This window comes from Centropristis striata, chromosome 7, assembly GCF_030273125.1.
Source record: "Centropristis striata isolate RG_2023a ecotype Rhode Island chromosome 7, C.striata_1.0, whole genome shotgun sequence".
NCBI lineage: Eukaryota > Metazoa > Chordata > Actinopteri > Perciformes > Serranidae > Centropristis > Centropristis striata.
Genome location: NC_081523.1, coordinates 27,372,012 through 27,397,796, shown reverse-complemented (window position 1 = coordinate 27,397,796; position 25,785 = coordinate 27,372,012). Strand labels below are relative to the sequence as shown.

At 41.7% G+C, this 25,785-nt stretch overlaps 1 protein-coding gene across 1 annotated transcript in view; it reads left to right on the top strand.

Moving 5' to 3' along the window:
- The window catches only part of cabin1 (calcineurin binding protein 1), a 47,194-nt gene that overhangs the window by 14,921 nt on the left and 6,488 nt on the right, over positions 1–25,785 (top strand). Inside the window, exons 27-37 of the mRNA XM_059336970.1 lie at positions 59–270; positions 3,158–3,211; positions 3,321–3,386; positions 4,148–4,327; positions 4,761–5,149; positions 6,452–6,565; positions 16,365–16,528; positions 16,624–16,720; positions 16,840–17,523; positions 20,500–20,574; positions 24,939–25,197. Of these exons, the coding sequence (XP_059192953.1) occupies positions 59–270; positions 3,158–3,211; positions 3,321–3,386; positions 4,148–4,327; positions 4,761–5,149; positions 6,452–6,565; positions 16,365–16,528; positions 16,624–16,720; positions 16,840–17,523; positions 20,500–20,574; positions 24,939–25,197 (2,294 nt within the window). The remainder of the gene's footprint in view (positions 1–58; positions 271–3,157; positions 3,212–3,320; positions 3,387–4,147; positions 4,328–4,760; positions 5,150–6,451; positions 6,566–16,364; positions 16,529–16,623; positions 16,721–16,839; positions 17,524–20,499; positions 20,575–24,938; positions 25,198–25,785) is intronic.

Sequence of the window (25,785 nt, the reverse complement as noted above, 5' to 3'; positions counted from 1 at the left end):
AAGCATTCCATGTTACGGCTGCTTGTTCATTCTCAACATTATTGTTGCTTCTTTGCAGGGAGAAACCGGCGTCCATGATGGATGAAGACTTTAATTGCTCGTCAGTTTGCAGAGGGAACGCCCTCAGCTCCCCCCATCCATCAGCTGCCACCCCAGGTCTGACATCCCCTCCTTACGTGGCCACGCCGTTTGACCACGATTACGCCAAACGCAAAACACTTCGACGGCAACAGTGGCAGCAACAGCGGCATGAGGAGCAGCAGGCTGATGGTACAGTCCCAGTCCTAGACACTGTCTCTGGGGTTGGGCTCTTTGCCCTTTCTGCACTGGGACAGGAAGTCCACTGGGGAGTGCTAAGATTGCTAATCACCATGCTTAACGGCTTTGGTTTCAGTTACAATGATCCCCATGCACTGGGTGATTGGGATGTGGTGAAATGGGCAATATGGCTTCTGATTATTTGACTAATTTTCTATGCCTGGCAAAGCAGCAGTGCAGAAACAAATAGAATTGAAGGTGCAGAGAGTGTTAAGGCCTGTGTGTGTGTGTGTGTGTGTGTGTGTGTGTGTGTGTGTGTGTGTGTGTGTGTGTGTGTGTGTGTGTGTGCGTGTGCTCTGAAATAACCTCCATCTCTAGTCACTGCTTTATTTTCTGTCCTTACCAATCATCCTGCCTCTCCTAATATGTTACAGTTGTCGCTTTGTTTTAACTTCCTGAAGACTAAATTCTTAATGATTCTGATTGTTGCTTCACTGTTTGTTGGTTAAACAGAATGGTTTGCATTGTGAGAGATCCCAGGTGCTAAACCAGAATGCTTTAATAATAATAACTAAGTCTAAGTTACACTGATTACTTATTTATCAGCAAGCACCTGCCTCATTGTTATCACCTTTTGTTTAATCAGCTAATTTGAGATTAAGATCTGTTTTGCGAGAGACTCCCGAGTGCAGTGATGAGGCACACAGCACACACTGAAGAACCAGCCACACGCAAGAACACATTTGATCCAAATAGACCTCTCTAAAAAGGCTCACAATCAAACATTTTAATTCATCCAGTTGGATGATGTGTTCAGAACGGTTGTTGTACTTTCCAGTTCTAAATAAAAAAAGGAAACGTTTCAGTGTTCTACATCCCACATAGAAATATGTTCTTTTCTCCCAAAGCTGGGTATGAAAATAGAAAATTAGTCCTTTTGAAAAACAGACTTGATAGTTGCAGTAATGTGTAGATGTCTATTATTACTTTCAGTAATCTACATCTAGTACACTGTGTGTACATGGACCATTATTACTAACCTTTTGATTCTCCCACATTGACTATCTTTTATGAAAGCTCTTGTTCTTGCAGTGTTGCAACCATAATTGTTGTTGATTGAATTTCCAAAGACACTTAAAAGTGTTTATGACAAGTTGTTTCAGTTTGTCATTGTTACTGAGATGTAAGAATGGCCAGGAAACAGCCATGTACTTAAAGTTTGAGTTGTGGCTAGTTAAAGCAGCCTAGATTATAGCTTTTGCAGTTTTCATTAGTTGTAACTCTGCAGGGTATTGTGAAACAGAAGCTGATATGCTGTTTGGACAAAACCTTCCTGGCCATTGTTTCCATATGACAAAAACAGTGACATCTGTTCACCCACTCCATGTGTCATGTTTAGCTTGAATGTGCAAATAACGCAGCCATATTGCCCATGTTGCCAGTTATGTCACCCTTTCCAGATTCCTTCCTACCTACCTACCTGCCTGCTACCTCTTTGCCTGCTTGCTTTTACCACCTGCTTTGCCATGTGCATATATGCATGTAGTTCTAATGGGGTGAATGTCTTCACGACTGGACGAAGTCAAGTCCTTTATCACATTTCACTAAACTGTCTGGTGTATCATGTGGTCACATTTGATTTGAGTTTGGTGTGGGCTTAATTGGCAGGAAGTCAAACTATTTTCAGATATTTCAAAACCTCTTGTGAATCATGTGTTTTGCTGTTTTCCACTAATTGGATCAAATTTCCAATTATGGCCAATTAGTGTGAAAATGCCAAGTCTAGAAGAATGTGGCTGGCCTATTATTGGAAACAACTCTTGAGACTGAAGTCAGAAAATACACCATCATGAACATTGTTGGTGTCCAAGTTTTCTGGCTTGAGTGCTAAAGGACATCACAGTGACAAGAGTGTAGGGCCTGATTCAGACATTTAGCTAATCATTGTCTGGAAAAATGCTTCTTTTATGATCTACTGCTCGTCATCTACACCTTTTAGAAGTATTCTGTCTGGATCTCTACCATGTGCTGCTCTATTGACAGTAAGATAGGAGAGCTATTGAAGCCCTGAGGCATTCTGGTGATCCATATTCTGAGTTTGAGCTATTTGATTTCTCTCGTGTTTATGAATTAAGAAGAGGTGAAAAAAAAAATGCTTTTTTTTTTAAAGATAATCTTTCCAAGTTTTTTAAATGGGGTGGGGTGAGGATAAGTTTTCCAGGTTAAAAAAAAGGTTTTACATGATTTTTATCATTTGCAAAAAGAGAAAAATGTCACTGTTGTTTTAATACTCTTTCAGCCACAAGAGGCTGAAGTGTACCACGACCCCATGTCTGAGATGGGAGCATTCATGTAAAGCATTAAGTTTTCTTCCAGGTTAGTTTTGATTATTGAATGCATTCTAAATATAAGGTACATATATTGTGTATAAGAAAGTAAATTAAAAGATAAATTTAAACTTGCCTAAAACAATGCTTTTAGTCCTATTTAAAACATGAGTATTAAAACAACAATGTGTTTCACAGATTAAAACCTAAAAAAAATGAACAAACTTATGAAGACTTACCAAGCAAACGCCTTTTTTCACCTGTTCTTAAGTCATAAGTACAGGTGGGAAAACAATTTTGATCGAACTTGGAAAAGAGATCTTTTTTTTTCTTCTCAGGTGCCTCTCAGGGCTTCTGTAGAAATCAGTTATTGGCAAAAAATAACACTTACCAGGGTGCTTGCTTTTCCAGTTGTTTGAGTGGCTTGTCTGCTTTGCTGAAGAGGTAGCACTTCATTTTATCTACTGATCATATCACAGGCCTTATTCTTCAAGTTTAAGAGAGAATTATTGATCTTCAGAAATACTGAGAAACACTTGCACTGCACTCACAGAGATTTCTGTCTGAATCAGGTTCTGCATTTTCAAGGGGAGTGGCATTAAATCTGTATTCAGTTGCCAAGAAAGGTAAATGATTCATTTTTTTAGAGGAACATTGCAGATTCTTTAAATATAAATTAAGAGATACAACTTTTCTTGATTATATTTTAAAACCAGCTCCCCATATCTTCAACAGCCTCACCAGAGTTTGACCATGCTTACTGCCTGCCCAGGTCTTCAAAATGGCTGGCTTCCCTGAATGGTACTGCTCTTCAAACCCACCAAACTCTTTAAGAGGCTATGTCTTTAATCCAAAAGGAAGTGCATTCTTATGGGAAGCACTGAATACACTGTTGTCAGTTTACACAAATCTTACAGTACCATAGTAACTTTGCTGTTAACTCATGTCTGTGAATCTTTTGAAACATCCCCTGTGTGCATTATTCACTGAAATAGAAAAGCGTATTGCCCTTCTGATTCTGTTAATTACAATTCCCTGCCAAAGACTTTTTTGCTGAGGCTGCACAACATGGCAATTAAGAGGAATGCTGGCATTTTGGTTTTGGACCACTTACAAAAACAAAGCATCTCTCCTTTATAACAATGTGTCATTAGGGATGCACTAATAAGGCTTTGTGGCTCATGACCTATTTTTGTTTCATAATTATATTTATTTATCTTTTTTCTCCCATCACATTATAACAGGGACTGTTTGGCGTTTAAAATCAAGTCGCCAACCAACACCTAGAGAAGGGCCTACCCATATGTGCATGCCATATGGTTAAATTTCATACAATACACTTATAATTTATTAACCAGGGACAGATTGTCCCAGCTGAAATTTCAGTATAGTATTGTTTTTTAAAATAAGTATGTTAACCCCACTTTTTTAAAACGGAAAAATAAAGTATTTATACATGTATTTATCAATGATATCCCCAAAGGCTGAAGTAATTTGACTTGATCTGGGTCCATGCAACTGGCGGCATGACCCATGATGTTTTTTTGATGTTTTTTTGGCAGAACGCAGTCAGGACAGTGAGGTGGTGATGCTCTCAGACTCCAACTCCACCCAGGATGCCTTCACAGATCCCACAAGCTCACAAGACAGCAGCCACAAACCTGCTTCTGGGAAAGCCAGTTCATCGTCCTCAGAAAGTACGACCCCTGTGAAGGACGGACAGTTCGCATCTGAGGACACGGGTACACTGAGACTGAAATCACTTATCTGTTCTGGCTTTGTTTACCTGTGCCGTTTCATTGTTTTGGATTAATGTAATCAATTTTTTATAACAATGTGTACAAAATGATTGATGAAAAAAACTATAGTCAGATGTGGTGTGTGATGTTTATGTGCTCCACCTTAAAGGGAAAGTTTGGATTTTTTGTAGTGGAGTTGTATGAGGTACTTATCCATATATTTTATTTTTTTATAATGTGGCTAACATACTTTTTACTGCTGCCCCTGTCCTCAGCAGTATATTGCTTAGCTTACACCAACGCCATCTCCTATATGTAATACAGTAGGGCAAATAACCCACCTAAAAAAAAATCCAAACTATCCCTTTAAGCAAGCTAAAACTGATCTAGCATGCAGAACACTGTTCTTATGTCTTTGATCTCATTCCTACTAAAGCATCACATGGAGAACATTCTGGCATCCAGACCGAAGAAAAAGTTATCCAGGAAGTAGTAGAAGCTGTGGTGGTGACAATCCCAGAGGCTTCAGCCCCCAAAGTCTCTGTGGACCCTCATCCTCTGCCCGTCCCAGCCACCCCTCCAAAGCCAGCTCACTCCCAACAAGCTGCTCCTCAAACTCCAGCCAGCGAGGGAAAGAAGAAGCCAGAGCCACCGGCTGAGGTGATCGAGGTGCCCAAGGCCCTGCCCACAGAGCGTGGCGAACAGAGACGAATGCTGGTAGAAATGTGCATCCGCGCTCTCTTCCTCTGCCTCGGCCGCTTCCCTCAGCACTACAAGAGTCTCTACCGCCTGGCCTTCTTTTACACAAACAGCAAGAACCATCAGGTCAGTTAACTGATGGCACTTGTCTATTCTCATTGCATTTCAAAGGCCAAGCTCTCCATTTGTCGTAAACCTATAATCAGTATCCCCTGTCATTATTGGGGAAGTTTACAGAAGATGGGGCCTTCTGAAAAGTCTCATGGACCTTTTGCATTCATTGTTCAACCGACAACTCCATCAGAGCTGCGATGGCTACTTGTTTTGTTTTTCCTTGGATTTTCCTGTGGGTCTCTGAGCTCTGCAGTAATGCACGAGTTGCTGAAACAGCCTGTGTTGGCTATAAGGCTCTGTGGGCAGAGGTGTGCGTGGGTGGTAGCGCAGTGCTCTCTCAGCCAGTTTGGCACACTGAGGTTGTGTTGAGCTTTCCTCTGGTGGCATCCTTCTGTCAGCACTCCATTCATCCAACCTTTTTAATACATGCCTTGTCCGACTCAATAAGGGGGAATTGGGAATGGAAAGGTCCAAGCTCTTTTATATTTTATGCTTTATGATATGCTCATTTGACCTCAGAGTACTATATGTGCAGCATCATGAGTTTTGTGTCTCCCAGTGGTAGTGTCTTCCTAATTTGCTACAAGACTGAACAAACCTTTTTTTTCCCCCCATCTCCTTTATTTTATTATTAACAGCTAAAATGACTGTGTATATATAAAAATTCTTTCCTTGAGGCTCAGTTAAATGTAGAACAACTTTTGATAGCGGCTAACACAGGTGTAGAGGTTCTCTCAGCTGTTGCCACCAGCAGAACAGGATGAAAGCAAAAGCTCCCTGGCAGTGACTTGATGACACAGTCAGTTGATGTGATGCTGTTGACACAGGATGCTTAGCTGCCCTCACAACCCGACACATCCAGTGCTAAAATCCTCTGCGCCCCTTTTGTTCTCAGGAAAAAACTGCTCTGCTCATATTGACTGACCAGCTTTATCCACAGTCCAAAGATGGAAGGAGAGGGAGCTTGTAATTTCATGCTATAGCCTACTGGGTTTGTGAAAGATAACATGAAGTGGCGTTAGCTTGCTATCTTTTCAAACATGGCACTGGTGTTTACACTGATTTGTGAGTCATCATGCTGTGAGAAGAGGTCTGCATTTTCCTGATTGCAAATGAGCACAATTTTCTCCTTTTCTGTTTTAGAATATATTAATTACAACCTGCACAGATTCACCTGTTTGTTTATCCCTTCTGTCAATCTGTGCTGATGAAGAAGGGATATCCCTTTGATGTTCTCGCCAGGAATTCTGTAGTTTAAATGAAAAAGTGTACATCCAGATTTATGTGGATTTTTTTATTTATTTCCCACCACAGAACCTACAGTGGGCCCGAGATGTGTTGCTAGGAAGCAGTGTCCCATGGCAACAGCTGAAGCACATGCCAGCACAAGGACTTTTCTGTGAAAGAAACAAGACAAACCTGTTCAATGTAAGTCAGTTCAACACGTTCAACATGTCCACCTTGTCCACATGTTTTTTTCTCCTGCTCTTCAAGTCATTATGTAACCACTTAATATATTTTGAAGACACCTGTCATTACTAGATTTACTGGCAATCCATTATCGTAACATCAGAAACACTTTGGATCAGGGGTGGTCCGTAGCTTAGTGGGTTACACAGGCGCCCCATTTATAGCGGGTACAGTCCTCGCTGTGGTGGAGCCGGGTTAGAATCCGGCCTGAGCTCCCTTTGCCGCATGTCCTCCCCTCTGTCACCCCCTTTCTATCTGTCTCTCGCTTTCAATAAAGCATGAAAAATGCCAAAAAAATAATCTTTAAGGAGAAACACTTTGGATCTCATTAACATATTTCACATGCAGCAGAAGTAACAGAAAAAAAATCACCTGACAGACTTGTAATGTAAACAAAGTTGGTATTGTTTCTCAATGTCAAGTATTACATGAAAAAGTTGGCTGGTGATGAAGATTCAGCCTTGCCTGAATTAGGGGTATTACATTTAGAGTATATATTTACATAAAAATAATTAACAGAATATTAAATATATTGTCTTTCTACAGTTTTAAATTGAATATGTCAAAAAGGATCAGCAAATTTTTCTGTTTTATTTCAAATTTAGGCAGAATTGTAGAATTGGATTGAATTTGGAATTTGAATGTAAATCGCGTGAATGACACTTCAAACTTTTTGGTACAGCCCTACAGAATACCTGTTTCACATACAAACAGAGGCACTGTTCATACAATAACCTGACTATAAAATGCTTCTGTAAGTGTAGTGTTCTGTAGCTTTTGTCATATTACACAACTGCACAGTAATGGAGACTCCCAGGCGAAGAACCTGTGAAGCACTGAAGGATGTCCTCTTGTTTGTGACTAATGAGCTGTCTGTGTGTTTGCTTTGAGCGAATGATTGGCATACTACAGTTAGGTTTACCCTTTTCACACATATTATTCACATAATTCAATTGGATGCACTAAAATCAGCCCTAAATATGGATCTGGAGATACAAGCGCTGCTATAAATGGAGCTACACAGTGGGAGATTGTTGAATTATCTGCCTCTCAGAATTACAAGGCCTCTGCTGGGTTCCAGTGGAAGAGATTACCGTCTGAATCTGTCATCTGTTCTGCATGTCAGTTTATTTAACCCTTTTCGCATGAAGCAGATATTATGTCTTTTTCAGTGTGTGCAGAATTAGCTTAATTTTTTGGTTTGTTCCTTTTTGTGTTATCTGTCAAAGCCTAAATGCTCTCACTGTTGTAGCAGAGCAGACAATACAAGCAGAATGTGACATCATGTCAGCGTCACGTATAAGTCACTTGTTTTGGTGGTGCTTATTGTTTTGGACATAGTTCATTGTGCAGGCTGTAGAGTCAAATGCTGACTCCAAAAGGCTTCAGGGAACAGACTGTAAAGTGATGTGGGCCAGGTCTGAGCTGGAGGAGAGCTCTGCAGCGCTCTGGCTCCCACTGGGTTCTCACAGAGCCCCTTCTGGAGGCAAACCTGCCACCGTGGCATACCAACTGTTGGAGCTTTACTGTTCCCTGCTACCACAGGACAATACAAGCCTTTCTAAATAATAATCAAACATGTCTGTTTTCATTGAGTCTTTAAATTCTGGGCAGTTATTACATTGACAAAGAGTTGCGGAAAAACATTATATAGCCTGTAGTTGTACCTTTCTTTTTGTTAGTTTCATGTGGCAGTGGCTACATTTTTTAAATATTTAAATGAATAGAAAGGCATTGTTCAGGAAGAACCTATTAAGACACCTTTTTTAATATGTATGCTGTAGGCAAGTCAGTCTTATCTGACAGCTGCGTTTGAGCCTGAGTAATCACTCAGCACCCGTGTTTGATAGATATATTGTATGTGTTTGAGTCCACTCACTGGTGACAGAATGACCAGCATGAGAGCTACCACAAACTGACAGTGTGTTAATCATATATCAAACATATGGCACCTTGATGTCAAGGAGACTTGACTCTCGGCTAAGCACGCACCTCTATGAGCCTGTCGGTGAATACTAAGTTCCCTAATGTAGGTCATGATGCCCTACTTTTCCTTCTTGCTTTGGCTGGTCTACATTAACTGGGGCCTGAGTAAAGTAACCTATATATTGCTGTTTAGAAATGATCCAGATGAGGTTGTGTTGCATAATTTATTAATGTGGTTGTCAGCATGAGTGCTCTCTCGGAGGGCAAGCTTACTTTTATAAACTAATAATGGTTAGGTAGTTTTGAGTAGAATTGAATTAAGGCACAGAAAAATAATATTCTAATATGTCATGGTATGGTTTATTGCGATACATTATTAATAGACAGACATTTGTATTGTCATACGAGGTGACGTGGACTGTCTGTTCTGCTTTGTTTGACATTTTGATGATGGCATGTATGTTTATGAACCAAGTGTAAATCACAAATGGACCTGCACTTGGCAGGTTACAGACTGCGCTCATTCACCCATTCACACACACATTCACACTGATGGCAGAGGCTACCCTAAACGGTGCCACCTGCTACCATTCACACACTGATGAACACAGCATAGGGAGCAATTTGGGGTTCAGTATCTTGCGCAAGGGCTCAAGGGGTAGGCTGCCATCGTCAGGGATCGAACCACCAACCCTCCAACCGCTGGACAAACACTCTACCAACTGAGCCATAGCCACCCAGTGTGCTTGTGAAGAAGGTTCTCACCGCTGTACTCACTGCTTTATTTCAACTGCTTCTAATAAAGCTGAGTTAGGTAGTTTTCTGGAAAGGGCAAACAAAAAGAAAGAAAATCTGTCCAAAGCCTCTCCCACCATGAGAGCATGGGCACGTGCATTTATACAGTAACATGCACCAGTAAAAGTTCTAGTAATTCATTCTTATTATCCAGATTGTGCTTGTGATCCTGATGCTGTTATATTGCGACAATTCTAAATTAATTACCGTCTTGTGTGTAGAAGAAAGTTTCTGTCAATATCACCAAATTGTATCAGAGATGGAGAAGAAACGTTGCCAATAGTTTAGCCTTCTGCTGTAGCCAAAGGCTTCTGAGAAAACAGCTGCGGGACTTTCCGATACTGAATCTGGCCTTTACCATATAATGGGAGGTACATGTGCATCTGCTTAATAGAACAGCGAATAGGGTTGTCCTCTCTCTGAGACGATGTATGATTCGCCAAAGTCTCCAGTCACAGACTACATTTTCTAAAGTCTAAAAACAAAGCCAAGAGGAGACCTTTTTCCTCTTAGACCACTTGAATTGCAATATGCTGAAAGGTTATTATGATATTTTTGCCCAATGCCACCCAGAAGAACTGCCTACCCCAGCTTTAAAGCTCACTATAATGCAGAATTATTTGACCATGGCCTGTTAATACAACTGCAAAGTCAACTTTTTACAATATCATCATTGTGGCCAAATTATTGTAATACAATATTATATTATAATATTATATTATATGTAATATAATTCTTTCCAACCCTTTTAGCAGAATATTAAGGCTGAATCTAGTGATATTGGTTGTAATGCTGCTGTAATGCCAGGCCCTCTGGCTGCTCAGGACTACTGAGATCGTGAGGAGTCCCTGCGTGTTCACTCTGGCACGGTGTTACCTCCTCCCTTCTCCCCTCAACCAGACCCACACACACACACACATACACACACATACACACACATACTCTTGCTTACATATTCTTCCACCCACTCACGCGTTCACTCTCGACGAAGCTCCAGAGAAAATGGATGTCCTTGTTGCTACATTTCAGAAAAACACAAATCCATCCTGATGTTGTTTCTTTTCGGAGAACATGTTTTGATCTGATTCGGTCTTTTCAGACCGAGCATTCATGTATGATTTGACAGCTTGAATGTAACTTAGCTTATAGGGTAGGCCCCAGGTCTTGTTATATTAGGTTATGGATAGTCTTTTGGGGAATAGTTACACTTTCATTGCTTGCCTTAGTTTGATGTATGACTCAAACATTTGTGTGCTCAGCTGTGTAATGTGCTGTAGGTGGAGCTCCACTCAGGAGAATCTTATTTTTTTCCTAGGGGAGGAGTATTGGCACAATGACTACATTTTGTAGAAGTTGATATTTGGATTTGAATGTTGGAGGGTAGAACTTTGGTTGCTAGTGTGTTTTCTGTTGTCTTCTGCTTTTTGTTCACTTGAGCTTACCATTTTTCAGCAGTTTTTTTTTTACCTCACTCACAACAGGAAGCAGGAAAAACAAGGTGTGTTTGCTTAGCATGTTTATGGTGGCCAGCTGGAGAGACACGAGCAGAGTTGAAAGGGAGGAAAGGAAGAAGGTGAGGGCTATTGTCAGTGTACTGCTGGCTGAGGAAATACTGTGTTTGTACACAACACAATCTTATCTGTTCAGACAGCACTGTGTTTCTGTGGTGAATGGGGGCTTTACTCATACAAACCTGTCCCTTTTTTCACTAAAGTTTTGGTGCTTTTTCACTATCGGTGTGCCACCCTCTTGATGCCTCCCACGACACTGATGTGGTAGCACGGAGTTCATTTTTCAGTTCATTTCATGTTCTCTTGTTCTTTTCCTGTTGCTTCGTCTTCAGGGTGATCACGCTCTACCCCTCCCCCTGGCTCTTATTCGCTCTACTCATCTCCTCTCTCTGTTGCACTCGTTCTGTTTCCTCATTACTCTCTCTCTCACTCCTCTGTTTGTGTGTGTATTGTGTGGGTGTGCACTAATGGGCGGGAGTTTCTCTGTTTGCCTCCGATTGGCTGGCAAAGGTCTACGAGGATTGGCTGTACGCTGTGTATAGTGCTAGAGAAAAAAAGGGAGGAGGGGGAGAGAACTCCAGCAGGCTGGGGTCAGGGGAGAGCGGAGATAGAGTGCGTGGGTGTTTTTGTTTTGAGATGGCAGGGTTTGAAAGCAGGAGAGGAACGAGTCAGCTTGTCTGTCAGTGGCATACTGAGCTTATAGGCCCTGACTCCAGCGCTGTTTCTCCTCTTGCCAAGGCAGCTGCCATTCTCCTCTTCTTCTGTTTCTCTTCTGCCGTGTGCAGCTGTGCTTCCCTCTTCTTCTCTCCTGCAGCTCTCGCTGCCCTAGCACCCAAATGCAGCCCACCCCTTGCTCTCTGAGCGTGAGCCTCTTTCAGGGTGGAGGCGCTGCCAGGGCTGCTGGTGCTGCTATCGCCAGCAGGAAACTGTCCAAAGAATACTAACACAGGCACCGTGGAGTAGCTTTCTTTGGTGATGGTGAGTCGCTTTCTCCCTTTCCCTCTGACTTTTACAAAATCGAGCAGAAGTTTTTGTGAATTTTTGTGTGAGCCGAGTTTGTGTCATTTTCCTAAAGTTTGTGATATACTTAGTGTGCTCTTTTTATATCAGTGACACTTATTGAATAGTACAAAACTAAAAAAGAAAATGCCTTTTAGTTAAGTCTGTCTGAGGGTCTGAATTGTTAAGATTTCTGCATGTATGTTACAACACTGCATGTATGTTACAACAATTTAGATAAGAATGTAGAACGATGTAAATTACACCACCCACTTGCCAAAGGCTGGTAGCATTATCAGGTAACCAGCCATCTTGTTTTGGGTTTTTTATCTTACAATCTGAAGTTGTAATTGGTTGATGAAGTGGTGATATTGTTCTTACTAGCAAGGTGCATGAGTGCTGGTTGCTACAGAGAACAGTCACACTCAGTTTGTGCAACTTCCCTGCCAGTTAACAAGTGTTACCTTGGGTAATGTTGTGTGCCTTTCCTGTCACTGATGGCATGTTAAGACATGAGTAGTTGAAGTTGATAAGAAAACTGGTTGAGGATTTTCCTCCAAATGTTGTTCAGCACTCAGCCAACATTTTGGTTTGGTTAAAGCTTTCACACCAGGAAGTGAAGGGACTTTCAGTACTTTGTCTTACTTGCTATTCTACTTAATATTCATCCTCTGTTTTTGCCTGTTTTGCCATGCTGTAACAGTTCTTATTTATATTGATGTTTGTAATACATTAGTGCATTACCCATTCAAAACATAACCGTTTAGTTCGAATCGGTTTCATTGCTTGGCCTTTGATATCGCTGCTTGAACAGCTGCTTCAACTTTCTTGAAAACAACTGATCCAAACAACTTCACACAACATGTGCTTCCTTGTGTCCTGTATAATACACCTGCCATGATATAGTTGTAAGTACAAGCGTCATTTGGTGACAGCTAGCTATTTGGGACCAGGCCATTTCCTGGAAGAAAAGCATTCATTCCGAAAGTTACATTGCTAATGCTTAGTAGTTTGAGTTTAGAGTTTTTTACAATCTAAACTGGGTACAAATTTAGTACCAGTCAAATGATATTCAAGCGGCTGGTAGATTCCTTTCACTCACCAGCCAAACAAAAAATAATGGTAGTTTGTTGAATTACTGGTAACATTTGAATATTTACAAGCCATTTGACAAGTGAACAAAAATCTACATTTTGCATGTCGAAAGTCAGCATCTCCACCATCTCTTCCTTCAGTTGTTCTTGGGTGAGTTGTACCCAGCAGGCTGCTCGGTGGTGTTGCAGCTCAAAGGGTTTCCTCTCTGTGGAATATAAAGTGTGTACATAACGCACTTATAATAAATGTGTCCCATAGAGTTCAAGAGCTTGCACTCAACACTGCACTTCCTTTGTGCAGTTGGTGCATGAATGGTGTATTGTAAGCCTATTTAGGCTGTGCATATTATTATGCATGACTTAATAAATTCTTGGGTCCTCAGCAATACACCTTTCTAGTGTGAAGTCCATCAGATGAACGGTTGTGGAGAAAAGACAGATGGATTAAGACTTCCATTTTAGTTACATGAATAAATGCTCATCATAGTTAATAAATTACTTTATGATGTGACTAATCTACTGTCTAATTGTTCCCCTCTTCCTCCACAACCGAACAGCGAAACCCTTTTGAACTTGGTCTGAGGAACGATCAGATTCCATCTGTACCAAAGGATTCCCTTGTCGTATTTATCCCTTGTCTAGCCCTATGCATCTTAATCTCTGTCTGATTTTTGTGTGATGTATTGGCCACATCTGCCAAAGCTGTCGCTCTAGATATCAAGCATTGGTCATATTTTCTCTCACAAAACAGGGGGAAAAAAGATGCTTAAAATCATTGCAGTTAAAGTCTTACAAATCTGCTTTAGCAGTTGTGCTACAGCATAATCTGTGTAAAGCCATGGCTCTGCTTTCCCTAAACAGATTTGCGGTGGTTGGATGGTTCTCTGATGAAGAACAACTCTCCTCCATTAGAGATGTTTTTTATAAGTGTGTGCTGAAGCCCACCCCCTCACCATACTTGCCCCGGTCCTGTTGGAGGCATTTGTGCATCGAAAGGTTAAAACCTTCCCAAGCCCTGCCGGATGGCATCATATGATCATACATTTTCTCATTTCCACACAGGCACTGGAGACTTACATTTGTTCTTCAGAATTATTAACGAGTCGATCTGAATTGGAATCAGTTTGAACTGGCACCTGATCATCAGAGCAGAAGATATTTATTTTTAAATTAATCTTAGCAGATGCCTATAAACAAAGGTTTAGTAGCCTCATGGACTAAAACTAACAAATATACTATAAATAACATCCTTGACTTCATAGGAAGTCTTGATTTTATGAAAATATGTTAAAGTGACCTTTTATAATTTGTTGAGTTACAAATACTGGTTACCTTGGTAGCTCACCTGCGTGAGCTACCAAGCGTGTGTGTTTGTGTGCGTGCGCGCGTGCGTGCGTGCGTGCGTGTGTGTGTGGTTATTTTTTTTTACCAGTTTTAATAACTTAGTCCGTTTGTTTTGGAGTGGAGGAGACCTCTGTGGATAATACAGCTCATGGTAAAAACCTTCTGAACGTCTGGAAGTTATCAGAGAAACAAGCTGAGCAAATATTAGCAGCAGCTCGGCTAGCAGCTCCTCTGCTGAACACTGTTCGAGAAAGACAAATTTTAGATAAAACTGCTTTATTAAATATCTGGTCCACTCGTTTGAGGAGGAGAATTAATTAATAATTTGGCTCCCAGTAAATACCTCCTGAATGATGAACTCTTGAAGAATAGGCCCAGGTGAAACTGATTACAATGCAGCATTACTCTGTCTTATGTTGTTTTGATTGAGAGACCCCGTACGGCAGAAAATTATATATTGCAGATTTAAACAGGCCTGGGTTCTCCGGGAACAGTGTTAGGCGTTCTATTTATAATTAATTTTTTCCCACTGTGTGACTTATTGCTACTTTTCTGAAATAGCATGATTTCATTCATCCATAATGTAGATAAACATATTGTCTTTTATTATCTTTTATTAATACAGTAGTAGTTAATAGGGTCATTTGGAAGAGATCTGTCAAATGATGCTTCCATATGCCTACTTTTAAGGCAGGGAGGCATGTTTGGATTGTATGCATCTATGCAAACAATCACGCTCTGTCTTCTATCTTCACCAAAAAAACAAGAAGTAGTCTGGCTTAGAATGTAAATAAAAATCAGTGATGCACATGTTGTTGTTTTTTTATCCTTTACGTTTTACCATCCAGTTGGTTTGATCATGAGGAAATTTACTGCCCAATCTTGAAAAAATTGTTACAGGCAAGCATAATGTCGACTGTTGGGTTCCACATTTCCAATTACTTCCCTGCATCAAGACATAATCTTTCAAGAAAGAATAGTGTTCCATCTAAGAATCGTTTTTTCCCCTACCACAAATGAGTTTTTATATTACATTTTAGATGGCCAGATTTGACACTGTCAGTGAGCAGGCTAGAACGCCCGTCCTCAGGAATGTGTTTTGTTTTGATGGGTTTATTTTGTGTCTCTTTTCATGCTTTGTTCCTCTCCGGTGGCTTTGAAAATGCCATCTGACAATCTGGGGCTGTCTGCGAGGAGCTCCACGCTCCCCGGTGCCTTCAGCAACTGATGGAGCCATCTCATTTGTTTTGTTCCATCCAGATATGGTCATCATTGTTTTGTCTCGCACACACATTTTTTCTGAGGGCAGAAGCCGCACTCTTGCGCCATGTGCTATATGACTGTACACAGCCTAGGCCGCCATCTGCACTCGCATCGGTAGCTTCAGAGTGCAGAACCTCGCCTTGCCTCACCTGCTGGGAGGACATGTGCTCGCAGAAAAAGGTGGACTCGTCCATCAAAAAAAAACTCCATCACGCTTTCTGCAAGGGAGGACTGCATTTGTTGGCAGCCGGTCAGCTGGTCTGTTGCATTGCTTGGACAGAGCTGAGCACTAATGAGGCTGCCTATCATGTGTGCCCAGAGAGAAAGAAGCCCACCCCCATCCATCCCTCCCTCCCCACCTCCCACATGGCCAGCCAGTCCGCAAGATCTCTCCTGCAGCCTTCCCATCCCCTCATTACAGTTTTGTTGTTTGAATGCCATGTTTTTAACTCCCATTACTTTCTTTTGCTTTCTCCTCTACTTTCTTTCCCTTCAGTTTTTCCATGTCTCCCTGTTGAGTGTTTCCGTGTGTCATACACTCCAGTTATAAAAAGCAGTTTCACAAATTAGCATGTTGGCTTGTTGTCCAGTCAAATGTGAAACAAGTTACATGTAGGCAGCTCCTCATAAACACCATTTGGCCCTCTTGCTCAGTTTTGAATAATACTTTGTGACTTTGTAAGCCAAGCCCACGCTGAGAAGTGTGTCTGTGCCACGTTTCATTAGTAGTTTATGGAAAACATGATGTTTTTGTTTATCATTTGGATGCACAGACAAACTAAACTCCACATTCTGCTCCTTTATTTTTCTCCTCGCCTCCTTCAGGGCATCTGGCGTATTCCAGTAGATGAGATTGATCGCCCAGGAAGTTTTGCATCTCATATGAACCGATCCATTGTCCTCTTGCTGGAGGTGCTGTCTCAGCTTAAGGATCACGATACTCTGGTGAAAGTGTCTTTCATGCTGCAGAGAACCCCTGACCAGGGAAAGTAAGGACACTCTTTGTATGATACTGTATCTGTTATGTGTTGTGTATTTGTTGCCTGACTTTTCTTCTCTTCTTGTTTATTTCTCATCTATGAAGGAAGTATTTACGGGATGTTGATCGCCAGGTTTTGGCCAAGAGAGCATTTTTCCTAACTGTAAAAGTCCTGGAGGACAATCTGAACAGTCTCACAGGGGTAAGGAAGCACAAATCACTACACACACACACACGCACACACACACTTAGAACTGCTCAGCATTTTAGATGTCTGGCATGCACCCACTTCATGTTTTGACAGGTTCTGTTCTCTTTCAGGTGTCTGAGCAGCTTCACAAAGCGCCTGCGCCCTCCATGGGGGAGATGACCACAACGGACGCATCCAATAGGCCTAGTTCAGAGGACAGCAAACATGCACTGCCTAAGAAGCATGGGCTCACAGAGGGAGCCTGTGCCACGGACACAGGGCCCAGAGAAGCCTCGCAGGCACAGCTCACCCCACCACTGCCATCCGTAGATAAAGGGAGTAAAGTTCAGGAGATCTACCCTGGGAAGGTGGAGACTGCTGGGAGTGAGGGGCACAAAGCAGGGCCAGAAGAACCCATGGAGCTGGATACTGGCCACTGGAGGAGGCCCTCTGTTACCACAGATTCTCAGGGCAACCAAACTGAGGCTGAAACCTCCCTGAGTGCTGCAGAGCCCCAGCAGAAAGTCATTGACAGCAGCCGAACACCAGAGCTGTCTCTAGAGGAGCTAAGTATCAGTTCCCGGCAGCAGCAGCTCCAGTCCTCAGTACCCAAGGTCACAGTGGCAGCGAGCGGGACTGATCAGGGGTTACTACGGAGGCCAAACAGGAAAAGGAAGCTTCTTGAGGATGTGGAGTCTGGGAAAACTTTACTGCTGGATGCCTACAGAGTGTGGCAGCAAGGCCAGAAAGTTATGACCTATGACCTGGCACGCATTGAGAAGATCATGTCAGAGACTTACATGCTCATAAAACAGGTAAACTTCTCAGAGATACACACAGAAAGCAGCATTGTTGCAGAGCTATGCTCTGCCATTTTTTGGTTATTTTGCAAAGTCATGCATGCTTGATATGAGCCCTCTTAAAATAAATTGCACTCGGGAAACCCCTCTTCTAACTGAATTAGTAACAACACCTACTGTAGAAGAGGGACTTTCCCTCTTTCTGTTTTCAAACACTGCTGCGAACCCAGCTCATAACATGCGGTTTTGTTTTTACTCTCAGTAACCCAAAATCAACCTCTGTGTCTTCAGCTATTCCTCCCGAAACAGGTTGCTGAATCAAAAAGTAGCTCTTTTTTTAAGATATAATGAATCGGGACTTCTTCTTTTTTTTTTTACATTATGTCTCAATCAGTGGGGGAGCTGCCGAGATCAGTCCCCCCTCTCACTGATCCCATGTCAGTAACTGTATTGTAACAAATCACACTGACTATGACTCTACAAGGCCAAAAACACGTTGTTACTAGGGATGTAACCCTACACTAAAGTCACGATTCGATTCAATTTCCATTACAGGGAAACTACAAAATATATTTTCTCTTCTTTAACAAATTAAAACGAATCCCTATGTATTTTTCTGAGGTAGGGTAAACTGCAAAACACTGTATTGTGTCCTCTTAAAATTGCAACTGATATTCTATTTTATGTCAAATGATAAGAAAAATGTTTCATTTAAAAAATGTATCCCACATCAGTATAACTAAATGAATGATTCAAATAAATACAATCTCTTCAAACAAGCGAACTAAAGCTTGTATGTTCATAGTTATTTTAGTTTTTTTAGGAAGCTCAGTATTATCAGGCAGAAGGTCTCCCATTCACAGTGTCCCCTGTTGGCTGTTAGTAAGCTAATGTTAGCTAAATGATAGCAAGCTAATGTTGGCTAATATCCACTTTGTTGCGGGGCTGAAATGACGGTGACGTATGCCTTCGAACAAGGGAAATCAAAAGTAGATTACACTCTCTACTGTTAAAAAAGAGTATCGCGATTAATTTTTTATTTCAACCGAATAAAATCGTCACACATTTGTATTGATTTTTTAACTGTCTTGCAATGCATCGTTACATCCCTAGTTGTTACCCATTCCTGCCTCAGCTTGACTGATTTTTTTGTTTGTTGTTTGTTTTTTGCTATGTTAGTTTGGATGCATTTAATCATCCAGTACTAATCTCATCTCTAAATTCCCACAATATATAATTTGATTAGGCCTCAGGTTCCATTTTAATGCAAGTGCTCAATCATTTTTTTGTGTCTGTCAGCCTTTTCTTGGTCCCATACAAAGACTGTTGAACAGACCTGTCTGGTGGCTGTAGAACTAGTGCCATAAAGTAAATGTGTGTAGTGACACAGTGCCAACACAGAGAGAGATATGTCTGTATTGTGTGATTATCGCTAAATTTAAGAACTGTCTATTAGGTCATATGTTTTACTAAAAAGAATATTTCCTTCTGATTGCCTGTAGTTCATAGTAGAAGCAGGGATAGGGCTGCCATCTGTATAACTATGCTCATTATTTGAAATTCATAAATCATTATGTTAACCTTCTTCTGCGTAGGAAGTGTCAATGAAGTGAGAAGTTTTTTCGTAACTATCTCAAGCAAATGTTCCTCAGCTGTTGAAAGTTAGTCCAACTTCTGTGCTTTCTATGGCACCGATGGTGTAGCTGCAGTACAGCCCACATCAGCTTATATAGCCATATTGAGCTGAAGATCAATGCTGGCCCTACAGAAGTTGCCATGTCATTAGCTGTGTAACGCCAGAGAGCTGTAGCTGGAGTGGGAGGGTAGTAGGCGAGGGACAGCTGAAGAGGAGAAAGAGAAATCGGAGGAGATGGGCCAGCTTCAGCAGCTTTTGTTGTTGTGTTTTTTTAGGTGCTCGGGTTACAGCTAAGATGTTTTTCTTGTGCTCTTTTGAGAGTTTTTTTTCTCAGACACACCCATAAGAGAGAGAATCCAGAACCAGCCACGACACGCTTCCTGTCACCAAATGAGTTGAAGCAATTAATATACCTGGACGTTTTCCAGAAGCATCTTCCGTTTGTGCACCTTCTTGCACAAACTGCAGACGCTTAGGTTTTGCGGTCTGCTGCACTGCACAGCTGCATGTGGTTGTAATATAGATTTGCATCTTGCATCACCCTTGCTCATCCTTGTTTATGTTTTGTTATTACTTCTGCATATTCCAGTCTGTTTCTTTCTTTCAGCAAACTTTTAAGGTGGTAAATTTCAATAATCCACTAAATCATGTGATTTAGATAGAATTCAGTATGTCTTTGCATGTCACATTAAGTGAGTAGTTTTATTGATGTGTTAGAGATGTGTTGATTGTTGAAATTCGCCTCTTTGTAATGGTTATCATGCAATATTGATAAATCATCCCTGGCAACTAAAATTGGTTCGACAAGGAAGGTTTACAGTGAGTTTGACATGGATTGAAAGCAGAGGGCTGTCCTCTTATGGTGCACTGAAGCTTGACTCAGTCCATTTAACAATTGGCATCATTTGAAAACTAGAATGAGGCTGCCTTAAAATCCCTCCCTCTGGGGGTCCCTGAACTGCTGCATACAACAGGCTGCTGGAGGGAACATAACAGCTGTGTGAACAAGATTACTAAGTGCACGATGTTGGGCTGCAGCTAAGCTCGCTAACTCCCACACATCCACTGGCTGTACTGGGCCTTAATGTGATTCTCTCTGCTGTGATCAGAGGCAGAAGACATCCTACTGGCTCTGATACAGAATCAGAAAAACTTGTTTTTAGTGTGGAGACAGTCATTAATTGGTCACCTTAGAAATATAAAATGGATTTGCAGTACACTCCAGTGTGGAAGGAGATTTTATTGAAAAGAAAAAGATGTGTGAAAAAAGTTGACAGTATGCAATCTAACCACAAGCATACAAAGATGTGTTACTCTGCCCTAATGTCCTTGTTCTGTTTGTTCTCCTGTCTCAGGTTGATGAAGATGTAGCTCTGGACCAAGCTATGAAGTTCTGCCAGATACAGTTGGCCACTTCTGCCCAAAGACAGGTAAAACATTTTAACTCAGCATGCACATCTGCTCTCTCTCTGCTCCATCTACACTTTGTATTTCCTGTGGATCGTAGCTCATACTGCAGTTTACTTTTAAATAGACTTAATTGTACTTTCTATCTATTTCTGTTTTTTCCAAGTTTTTGTATTAAGTAGCATGCAACTGTCTATTCAGTGTCTTTTCTCACATGGTCCAGAGGAATCGTCTGCATCCTAATGGTGTTTGTCCGTAGACCCTTTCATACTGCATTTCCACAAAAGTGCCGTAACAACCTCTTAAGACATTCATACTGATTCTGCAATGGTGCAATATAGGCATCCCTCGTCTGTGAATTTATATTGCAATCCAGCATTGCGGAACAAAGTGGGAGGAGACTTCAGTGCCATGTAACAGAGCAGCGGCAGTATGTGGACAATAAACGATGCCATCTGTGGGTGCATTCAAAACAGTAATGACGGAAGAATTGCCCGTCGTGCTGTTTCTCGCTCTAGAGATTCTACACACTCAAGCAAAGTTTTTCTGCATTTGACTTAACAAGATTTGATTACTACCGGACTCAAGTAAGAGGCGTGTTTCTGATGACACGGTCCACACATCCTTTCTTATTACCCAGGTGTTGGTCGCACAAATACGGTATGTCACGTATTTTCCGTCTAGCCGGCTCTGTCGGTTCACATTGATCCCGCCTCGAACTGTCTCGCCAATTTAACGCCTCCGTTACTGCCTCTGAAAGTGGTACAGAGACGGGATTACTTGGTTCCCCCATTACACCTCTGGTATATTCAGATTGAAGGCGAAACAGAGAGAGAGGTAAATGCCGCAACTCTAAACGGCAGTCTGAAAGGGGCTTCTGTCTTTCTTTGCTTCTTGGAAGAGCATTTTGCAGTAACACCATACGCTACCAGGATGCAATTATTGTCTTCTACAAAACAGATAGCAGAGATGGCGAAAAAAGAGGGCAATGGTGTCTGAAATAGGCACCCTAAAGCGGGCTTATCCCAAAAGTCTACATTCGGTGAGCCGGACCAGGGAAACGCTGACTAACATACTGAGGATTAATTAAAGTTTGGTCTCCAGCATGGCAAACTTTACCAGGCAAGCTAAAAATATCTCTCTGAGTTGTTCTGATGTTGTTAACCCCGCCCATCTGCCAATCCAAGTAGACTGCATGCTAATTTAACTTGTCTGCCACTTGGTTCATAATTACCAGTTGAAGGATAGGTGTTTTGTCACTCTTGGTATATGTGAGGAAGTAACAAGAAGCATCTGTAGTAAAATGTGCTAAACTGATCAGTAACTTCATGTCTATCCTGCTTCAGCCTGCCAGTGCTAAATATAGCCCAAAGCGTGGTGTGAATGCTCCCTGTTGTCTCTTCAGCCTCACTGTGTAGTTGCTAAACTTCATTGGTTTTATCTGAGCATCGGTATGCAGGCTGCTGATTTGCACACGAAATGGGTTGTGATTTAGAAGGAAAATTACAAAATGATCTAAATACATAAGATATCTAATTGTAGTATATCTAAATCTAAACCAACTATTAGCTCAGCTTTGTCTCTAATACTCATTTTTCATGGAATCATTAGTTGCTCTGCCTCATCCTGTGTCGGTGACTCCCCCTTCCTAACATCCCTCCTCCTGCCCACACAGCCAACAAGGGTCTCTCTGCCCACATCCTGTTGTCACGGTGATGTTCCCCGAACCTCAGGCTCATAAGAAGTAACTGTGGGCAAAAAAAAATCTCTATTTTCCTAGTTCACTGATCGTATCATCTTATTTTCTGCATGAATCTTTTTGTTGTCTTTGTCAGTTTTCTCTGTACATTCATTTGTCTAATTTTCACGCCTAACCACATGACACAGAGATAATAGTGCAGATGAGGCACAGTCACATTTCTCAAATGTGCAAAAACCTTAATTTTTTGTACTGAAACTGCTGGGAACGTTTGAAATGATTTTCCAGTTTTTGTTTACTTATATGTATACATCTCCGTGATATCTTGATATATTCCATGTCCACAAAACATGAAATAATTGAATAAGTCATATTTATTTCAAATTAAAATGTATTTAGCTACAGTGCAATAATGGTTTCCCTTCAATGTAATGTAATTTAGAAACGATTGCTTTCAGAATCCACCAAAAATGGATAACATAGTAATGAGCAGCACAATTTTAATTTGTAAAAAATGTTTAATTTCCCTGCAATTTAACTCTGACTAGACAAGAATTGAAAATGATGTCTCCACAGTTCAAATGTTATAATAGCAACATTCCAGTTTTAAACGTATTAAAATTTGATACATTTAAAAACTCGTTCAGTCATTCTAACCTTTCATTGTTTAATTGGCATCTAAAATCTAACATATGGAGCCAGACTCTTTCCAGTCTTCCGTCGCTGTCATGTCAAATGTGGTTGCTGTTATTGTGATGTGTAAGATATTATGATAACTAGCCTGCATTTGTTCGTTTGTGTTCTCATTCTCCCCTGATGCTGATAAGATGCCCCTGCATACTATCTAACTGCTGTTTATGTGTAATTATTGTGCCACCAGCTCATGTCGTGCTTTTCATTTGTTTGCACTTCTGTGTAGTGGGAAATGTGAGTGGGCACCTTGGAGTTCTCAGCTCGAGGGCATGAAAAAAATCTTGCCTGCTTCTTACAGATTCACACATCCCTTCAAGCCCCCACAAGTGCAGACAAGATCTACTCGCATAGTGCTGAGCTGAGAATTTGGCCGCTCGGTGTATGTTTGCTCCCTCGGTTTGATGACATATCGGGTGGAAAGCGTGACAAGGCGACATGACCTGTGCTGTCACTCAATGAATGTCTCATATAGTTTCATAACATTTTTGCTCTTAACTCTCCTCTAGTTGGGACGGTGGTGCTGCTATTTGAGACAATATGGAGGTACTTCATTAAAACACTGCAGTGTCACCTCCAGGAGGAATGTCGAGGTTTTACTCATCAAAGAATATGGACATTTGCGTCACAAAGGAGCTCCCGTGTCAGTCCCATTTGGGCAGACAATTTAATTAAAATGTTCGGTTGGCCGGTCGTTCAATTGTGTTGGAAAGATGACCAAACCTGTACATCTACAGCTGCTCTAATCTGATTTAAAGCCCAATCTCGGTAATTGCACAGCAGCATCTTTCAGCTCACATTGTGGGACCTCAGTTTAGGCTTCCACGCTCGAGGACCCTACAGGCTGGCTGCATGCCATGTGCTGCAATTTTCTCAGGTACAGTGTTCCTTCTAATGCACACGGTCCAGCTGACTTGTTGGTGTCTTTGTTGGCGATGTTTAATTCATGAGATATGAATCATCAAAGCTGGCTGTGGAGCTGCTGCATGCTTGAAGCTGCTGTGTGCTGCTCTCTGTTGAGCTGAAGGGTCTGTCTGAGCTTTTTTGGAAGGCTACTCTTGTTTGTTTGATTTGCGTGTGCTCTGCTGTGTGAATCCCATTGGGAGCTCCTTCATGCACAGCTGTGATTCAGAGCACAATTTGACTTAAAGTCCCAGCAGAGAGCCTGAGAAAAATAATTGTATGAGAGCATGGTTATTGCCAAATGATCTTGTGCTAACATACTGTATCTGTCAAAGCCTGCTCATCGTGACTGTGTCGTGGCCCTGAATATTGCCTTCAGGCTTTTTAAATAATCAAATTTACCTCCGACATATAAGCTCTCTCTTGAAAATTTGAAGTCATAATTACTTTTTTACATACTTGCATAATTAATGCAGAACAATTCTGTGTATCCATCCACTGGATTATAAAATTCACCTTGTTAAATTTAGCCACAATTCATACATAAGACTTGGTTTACAGGCTTATAAAGGCTAGTTTTCATCCAACTTTTCATCCATTTTAAATTGAAAACTAGAGAAGGGGTGTTCATATCTGTTAACTGAGCTCCTTGGTGTTGCCATGACAGCGGCTGTGGGAGCAGGGCGGCTGTTGTCGCAGGTTGTTTGTGCAGCTCTTGTGTTTGTAAGTGGTCCTTAAAAGGACACACAGGAAAGTGGCTCAAAGGGATGTAGTGTGGTGTTGAGCTGAGCTCCTTGCCAGCACCCAACACAGAGTCCAGCACACAAGTAAGCCTCTGAACACTGGAGGGGTGGCATCGCAACTCTGTAGAGGATTTCATTACTACTACATATGTGAAAGACTCATTTTGCTGACGTGTTGTTTTGAAAAGTGCAGTTGTCTGGACTGGGACCAGATTCTGTCTGCGGGGAAAAGGATTTAGAGTTCTCAGAAACCTACCTGAGCAGAAGAGGGTTAACGCTGCAGAGGGATGCCCAAGGTCAGTCACAACTCCTCACCGCAACTCTCTTTCTTTCTTTCTTTCTTTCTCCACAGTCTGCAGGCGATGCCCCGACCACACCCAAGTACACCAAGGAGCACCGAGACATCTTCTTCCCCGCCTCCCTGCCGACGCCTGTCCTGCTCAGCCACACTGCCTGCCACCCGCTGTCCACCCCCGAGGGTCAAGCCAAAGTGGTGTACGAGCCCCTGAGCAAGCTGCCCAGACCTCAAGCCTCTGGCTTCCACGAGCAGCCACAGCACAAGAGAGCAGCGAGCCACCCTGCAGCAGCCATGGCCTTCCTGCCCCACACAGGTACAGCGGCCTCCATCACCTCCACCATGTGGTTTTCTTTTTTTGCCACATTATGTACGCACTTATTGACATAAGATTTTATAAATAAATTTCTCTTTTCATTGAAGCCGGTAATAATGCTGCAGGTGTAGTCTAATACACCTGTTGATGTGAAGCTTTGCAGTTGTCAGATCAGTTTATAAAGATCCCACAGTGACCAGCAGGGGGCGCCCGTGGCCTTCCACAGATCTGTTACATAACAGCAGACTCTGGCCTGTTTATATTTTGCCTTTCGGGTTGTGTCAGTTCCCCAACAAGAGTTTCAGAAATCAGCATCCTCCAGATTGTGACTCGTTTATTTTCTATTTTTCTGAGCTTCTGGAGGGGTTTGGCATAATAATCACTGATCTTCATGATGAATATTCTGCCTTGCTGTTTATCACATGTTTATTATCCGAAGATGCACCCAGTGTCTTCAGCCTCAATTTGTTACCTACTTTCAGTTGAATATAGTACACACACAAGATATCTAATACTCAAACTGGGTAACTATTGTTCTTTGTAAATATATCCACTCATTCTGACTGTGATGCATTCTGTTTGTATTTA